This window comes from Crinia signifera, chromosome 4 (genome assembly GCF_055691185.1).
Source record: "Crinia signifera chromosome 4, ASM5569118v1, whole genome shotgun sequence".
Taxonomy (NCBI): domain Eukaryota; kingdom Metazoa; phylum Chordata; class Amphibia; order Anura; family Myobatrachidae; genus Crinia; species Crinia signifera.
The window spans coordinates 225,852,068-225,859,680 of NC_139220.1; the positions used below are offsets into that span (position 1 = coordinate 225,852,068).

Consider the following 7,613-nt stretch of genomic DNA (forward strand, 5'->3'; position numbering starts at 1 on the left):
ACCTTCTTGTCCTCTTTTATAACCGGAGGGAGGGAGGATCTGTGGGGGAGTTGCTGAAGCTTCTGGTGAGAAGTGGGAAAGAATTTCTGCTCTGCAGCCCCTTTGTATAGTGCTGCCCCGGCAGTTGGAAGGCAGCAAACCAACTAGCAAGCAGCCAGCAGGTAGTCGGGGAGCATACAGGGTGTATTATATTTGATAAAGGTTGTATGTGACTGGGAAGCATCATGTGCTCTGCCTTGTTTTTACATTTACTCAGCCCATTGGGTGCAACAGGAGCAGCAGGTCTAAACCAGACTCTCTGCCGGTTTCCTCTCATTTGTGAAAGATACAGCTCCTGGAATCTGTGTACTCCTTAGTGGGGCATCACATAATAGGCACTATTATTAAATGTAAATGACACTAATACTGTGTGGCATAACGTGTATAAGGTATACTACTGTGGTGTTACATGAATACAGGGGTCTACTGTGTGTTATCACATTTATAAGAGTGCTACTGTGGCATAATATGTATTAGGGGTAATTCTCTGGTATAACATGAATAAGGGACAGTACTGTATGGCATTACATGTATAAGGAGCACTATTTTAAGGCATACTGTTTATTAGGAGCTATACTGTGTGGCAGCACATGTATAAGGAGTACTACTATGTGGTGTAACATGTATAAGCACATGTATTAGGACATGGTCATCATTGTCTTGTCTTTATGTGCTGCTTTTATGGTTTATACTTAAATGCATTGTATAGGAAACATTGTATGGGAAACATTTGAAATAGATTTACAGTATACAGTGCCATGTATGCCAGGCCTTGAGATCTTCTAGGACTTGTGGTATATATCTTTTAGTTTGTACAACAGCATCAGTTTATATTTTTATAAAATAGCAAATTTCATGAAATGATCATGTTCTCCCAACATTTTTTTCTCTTGTGGGAGACATTGTGTATGTTTGTATATGGAAGGGCGCATGCCATGAGCTTGCTTCAGGTGCCGTGGCTCTACTCTACGTATATTTATATAGTATGTAAATATTGGGAGTCTTTTTAAGCCATTGACCACACATTATTCCCTGCAGTTTTCTTCCTACATTGTAAGTCCTAATTGGCCATTCAAAAATGGAAAGTATTGCAATGCAGTGCTTCTAGTCATTCTTACTGGCTTTTAGGCTGCCCCTTTCAGGAGGGGGGAGTCAAATCATTATACAGTAGGTGCAATTGCATGGGCATGCAAATGCATCATTGTAATGCCTAGATTACCAGCAATATGAAGCAAGGGGCAGGGCTGCGATTAAACAATTCAGTACAAATCACATCATCACCATACGCTTTTGCAGAGGGCTGTAGGAGGGTGATGGTGGCTGCCAGGAGTGCCACCTGATATTCGGGAGCCTCCTGGCCTTTCCAAGTAGGCAAGTATGTTTTTAGGGAGTGCAGCAATTTCAAAGCCTAAAGGTGAGAGGCAGAGTTTAATGTAGGGGGAACAGAGTAGAACGGGGGGGGGGGGGTGTTCCGTCACCTGTAATGGTACGGTTAAACTAGTACAATCTCCATCTTGGCTCTGCACAGTAATTCTAACAAGAAAGCATTATAGTTTGCAGGGCCAACAACCCTTCCACTGGCCCTGGCTTTGCCTAAGGGGGTGGTGAGAGGGGCTAATTAGGTGGCAGAAGGAAATGAGTTCCACCACCTCTCCAGGACCACTTTAAGCCCTGGTCAGTGAGGCCCACAATACTGGGTCACAGCTTCCATCCCGAGACATCTGACTTGGCTCTGTAGGCCTCATATCAGCAGCTCATGTACAATGGGCTAATGCACCATACTGTATATGCATGTGCACCACAGATGCTTAGAGCAGAAACCAGAAGTGGGAGGGTGTTCTTGGAGGTTAATGAGGTCTAATGCTAGATATTGCTATGGGTTGCAGCCATATGCAGTCTCACTCTCTACTGGTCAGGACCAGCCATGGACTATGGCCCTTATTCTGGTTGACTCACAAGGCTACCGAGGGCCGCACACACACACACGACTGCCCCCCCCCCCCCTCTGAACCCCCGCAGGCAAGCAAATGGATTATTTGAGTAATAATCTAATCGCAGCCTTGGGTGCGTAGGAGAAATCATCCGATGGTTGGTGGCCATCAAAAGATTTTGTCAGCGCTCGCAGATCTGAGACACCTCTATGGTGTCTCTGCTCTACGGGCACCCTGTGCAAGGACAGGGCGGGCTGCTGATGTCAGCGGCCTGCACCCGCATCTATGGACAATTATAATTGAAACACTCAGCATTCTCATGGGAACTCCCATGAACTCCCATGAAACGCTGAGTATTCCCATATGCAAATTGCCCAGCCCACTGCCCCAGGCCCCTCGTCCTGACTTCTGTGTGAGAGCACTGTGGATGCTTGCACACAGCGACTGCACATTCGCATAAAAACCTATGCAGTCAGAATACCCCCCTAAGTACAGACTCTGGGCCTAATTCAGACTTGATCACATTTGTCAAATGGGCAAAACCATGTTAAACTGTAGGTGAGGCAAATGTAACATGTGCAGCGTTAGATTTGGGTGGAGTGTGTTCAAATTGAAATCTAAATTGCAGTGTAAAAAAAAGTAGCCAGTATTTACCCTGCACGGAAACAAAATATCTCATTGGAATCTAACTTTCTGCACATATTACATCTGCCCTACCTGCAGTAAACGTGGTTTTGCCCATTTTGAGAACATATTTGTCCTGCACTCATATCTGAATTACGCCCTCTGTGAATGTTATTGGGGAGGTACATTTGTCTGTGGATTTATACTTTCCTCACAGATAATCCAATTTTATCAGTGACGTGCGGTGAGCTACAGATGGAGCCAAGTTTATTCATCCGCCCGACGCGACGGACCTTTCTGTCTTGACACGCCATTCAGATGAATAACGGGGAACGGAGAATGGGGCACCCATGTGTGTGAGACACTAGTGCGCCCTATTCGCGGCAATGGGCGTGTGAGTGTGTGAGACGCTTGTGCGTCCATTTCCGAAAATCAGGCGTACAAGCTTCTCACACGCGCCTCGGCGAATGGCGTGCCGAGAGCGGTATAGATCAAGGTATAGATAAAGGTGATCTGTAAATGGCTGGGGAGGTACTGCCTAGTATCAGAGCCAGATTTAGACTCGTATATGAACCCAAGAGTTGGTGTGAGCATTATAAAAAGGTATAGCAGTACACACTGCTGGAAATTTGTTGGGCTTTGATAAGATTTGTTGGGCTTATACATATATATATATATATATATATATATATATATATATATATATATATATGTCCCTCATTTTGTGGCAGGCATACTGTATGTCACGTATGTTTAAAAACAAATCTGCATAAGGGCATTTGCATATATCCACGCGCACTGAGCTACATTATGCTATATGTGCGTGCAAGCTGACGCAGGCTAATTCTGCATCAGTCTCATAGTGTATGCAGTTACTCTACAGCAATTATTCATGCCTTAATTCGTAAGTAAGCAGACATCAGTAACATGTCTGTCCTTACAACGTTGTGTTCATTTGTTAACGCTCTCAATCCATTTGCAGAATTCTGCCTGTAAATGTGCTTTCCTCTCCCAGATAATATAGGATGGTTGGTGTAAAAGCTGTCCCTTGGAAAGTATAAGGTGATGTCCATTTACTAGCGCAAGAGAGAATAAACATAAAGCAAATTGGTTTGCAAGTTGCTGCACTTTCCTATGTACAGGTGCAATCACACAATAAGATGCACAGGACATACATTTGTACAGTGAGGACACAATTGTGTAGCTTAATCCTGTACTAATTCCAGCTACACAATTTATTGACTACTTTGTGTAATGATAATCCCATACCTCCGAACATGACCCTCTCCCGGAGGGACACAATTCTCTGCTCCTGGACTTCCCTTCATTTATGATTACCATCACCTGTGGCGAGACACCTTTCTTATCCAATCACCTGTTTAAAGCAGGTGATGGCAGTCATACATTAAGAAGGAAGTGCATAAACAGAGAATGGTGTCCTTCCTGGCATGGGTCATGTTGGGAGGTACTGTATGTATTCACCAGATATTTAAGGTATTCCCAACCTCGGTCCTCAAGACACACTAACAGTCTAGGTTTTTGGTGATAGCCATGCTTGAGTACAAGTGACTTTAGGGCCTGATTCAGACCTGTGCATTAGGCTGCGTATGTTCGCAGCCTAGAAAACAGGTAAACACCGCCTAAATGAACGCCCCTCACATGCGGCCGAACAGGCTAAAAATCACTGAGCATTGAATGTTTTTTTTCAGGCTTCGGGATCAGATGCACTAAGCTTCAAAAGTGATAAAAGGGAGAGTGATAAACAGCCAGCCAATCAGCTTCTACCTGCCATGTCACAGACTGTGTTTGAAAAATGTCAGACAGGAGCTGATTGGCTGGCTGTTTATCACTCTCCATTTCATCACTTTTGAAGCTTAGTGCATCTGGCCCTCAGTCTGAAAAAGTAAGTCAGTACTTACTATTCAGATGGCTGCTGATCTCTGAATTGGGGGCAGTGATGTCAGCCACCCACCCTGAGCATGCATTCTCAGGGGAAAGCCCAGCATTTTTATTGGGCTGCCCGTAAATGGCTGTGCATTCCCCTGCTGCCGTCCCTGCCCACCCCTGGCCCTCCCTGTCCATAGCAAACCCGTTCCCTCCCATGGTTTGTGCATGCGCATGCTCAGAACCCAAACATCGGGCAAGGGGCCGAATTCGGACCCGTACGAATGTGTCTAAATCGGCCCCTTAATTAGTACCTCAGTTATAGTATATTGATTTACCAATCTGTGCTGAAGCCTGGATATCACTAAATTAGTAAGCTTGCTCAATGCAAAAGCTTCGAAAGCTAGTCTGCTACCTTCTGTGTTTGTGCATGTGTGAGAAAGAGATGTAGTTTCACTCTCTGCCAGTAGATGGCAGTGTTTTGGAGACTCACGGACACTAGACATATATATAGATGATCCCGCACTGTTGGTGTGCCTTGAGGACCAAGGTTGGGAATGCCTGCCACTGTACACAGTTACTATTTTCTTACAGACGCTGTAGGTTCAGTTGTCTTTCAAAAAAAAAACACATTGATGTTTTCTCGTTTTATTATATCATTATTTTATTCTTGTCTTTTTCAGACGAAATGAAGCAAAATCCTTGGATGTCCAAAGTGTGTTACTGCAAAGTCTGTTAACCATACAAATATGTGGTGTAATAGTAATATAAACGATATATAAAGTCAAGAAAACACTACATAAAACTGTCAGGTAATTTGAAGAGACTGTAAAAAAAAAGTTCATAGACAAGAAAAATCTAAATAAAATGATAGTAAGTGAATAAATAAAAAAGCTGCATTATCATTTGTGCATTGAAGAAGTTTTTTTTTAAACATTTACAATATGTGCTAATTTCATGCGTGATAGAAATGACTGTGTGTGCACGTATGATTACTTGTATTATAGACATGCTACCTACATAATCTTATAGAGGAAACCTTTAGGCACCTAGGACCTCATTCGGAGTTGCTATCTTTTACATTGTGCAAGATTTTTTTTTTCTTTTGTGATAGCAATTAACTGCCACGACTACTATTTTGCTCTCTGCACCAAGGTGTTGGAAAGGGGTGTATATGCACAGCCACGGTACATAAAGGGCATGTCAATGTGAAAAATAAATCCCAAGGTGGTAACCTAACAGGCACAAATACAGTAATCAAGCAAATATGATACAACCCCTACAGCTGTATTGATTGTATTCTGTATTTTTGAGCATCCTCTGTACTCACTGAAGCCGTAACTCCTGTTGTATTCCTGGTGTGTCTGCAACTGTAACCTACAGGGGGATGGAGGCACATTTTTAAAACCATTTTTTACCAAAGCAGGGTTGGTTACATCTCCTGTTTGTGGGCAACCAGTGGCGGAGCTTGTGGGTCGTGAGTCCAAGTGCAAAAATATAATTTCGGACCCTCCTCCTCCCCAACCCAAGTTCATAATATGCAGCATGGCAGTGGGTGACAGGGGGAGGCAGAGGGTGACAGGAATAGACAGGTGGAGGCAGAGTGTGACAGGGAGAAACAGTGTGTGACAGGAAGAGGGCAGGGGCGGATCCAGGATAAAATGACAGGGGGGGCACCATGATAAAAGAGGGTTTGGGTGGGGGAGCGGCTGTGTTAGTGGTGCCAGTGTACATGCTAAGCGAGCGGCAGAAAGAGGGTGGGAATGGGATTAAAAATAGGCCCTGGCATTTAAAGTATGCAAGCCCACTATGGCGACAAAAGTGAACTACAACTACATCCAGTTGTGCTCGCGCCGAAGGCACGCTCCGGAAAAGGGTGTGTGGCCACTCAACAGGGGGCGTGTCTTTGAGTGTAGTGTACCACACCATATACAACAAAATACATTATGCAACAAAATACTAGACCCCATTATACTTGCCCCTTACACATGATGCCAAATGGAATGAGCCAAAATTCACATAATGCTACATGGATTGAGCCAAAATTCAAAGAATGCCACCTGGAATGTGTCAAAATTCACATAATGCCACATGGATTGAGCCAAAATTCACATAATAACACACAGATTGAGCGAAAATTCACATAATGCCAAATGGATTGAGCCAAAATTCACATAATGCCACATGGATTGTGTCAAAATTCACATAATGCCACATGGATTGAGCCACAATTCACATAATGCCACACGGATTGAGACAAAATTCACATAATGCCAAATGGATTGAGCCAAAATTCACATAATGCCACATGGATTGTGTCAAAATTCACATAATGCCACATGGATTGAGCCAAAATTCACATAATGCCACACGGATTGAGCCAGAATTCACATAATGCCACACAGATTAAGTCAAAATTCACAATACGCTTCATAAACAGGGATTGTCTGCCAAAGGCGCGCATTAAACATTTACACTATAATGTCCATTACATGTTAAGTTACACGCCATTATGTCCATTATGTATTATGCCAAACACCATAATGCCTCACCTTATCTACATGCTCATTGCTAAGGGTTCCATGCTCACTGCCAGAGGTTCCATGCTCGTTGCCATGTGGGATTACATGCTCATTGCCAAGGGGGAATACATGCTCGCGGTAAACGGGGGACAGCCGCCGCCAGGCAGAAGTGATAGCCACTGACAGTGGCAGAGCCTGGCTGTATTCAGGTCCCGGCTATTTGAAATAATACCCCTTTCACACCAGAAAATGCATTCCCAGGTTGGCCCCTTTTATACCAGCATAGTCCCTGCAATTTCTGGTGTGAGGGGGAGAGAAAACCACCCCTCCCCCTTTAATCAGTTATCTCATTTACCCGGTTATATCTTGAATGAGATCAACCACAAGCTTCTGTGATGCCAGGGGAGGAACTGGCAGCCGTCGGAACCGGGTGAGGGTCGGAATTAACGGGTCCCATATTATCCTATGGGGAAAAACGTTATAGCTTTGCCAGGCGATATCTCTGGTTCCCAGGGGGGCTAGAGACACGGAGCTGGACTCGTTGAAAAGCCCTGGTCCTCAGCTACAAAAATAACGAATCCGCCAATGGAAGAAGGTGACAGGGGCAGCAGTG

General features: G+C 44.1%; 1 protein-coding gene across 4 annotated transcripts in view; it reads left to right on the forward strand.

Annotated features, from left to right (window-relative positions):
• The window catches only part of WDR72 (WD repeat domain 72), a 311,593-nt gene extending 306,239 nt beyond the window's left edge, over window positions 1-5,354 (forward strand). For all 4 annotated transcript variants that reach the window (XM_083183882.1, XM_083183885.1, XM_083183884.1 and 1 more), the window contains one exon: window positions 5,162-5,354. In XM_083183882.1, the coding sequence (XP_083040008.1) occupies window positions 5,162-5,217 (56 nt within the window). In that variant the 3' untranslated portion in view covers window positions 5,218-5,354. The remainder of the gene's footprint in view (window positions 1-5,161) is intronic.
• Window positions 5,355-7,613: the final 2,259 nt, after the last annotated feature.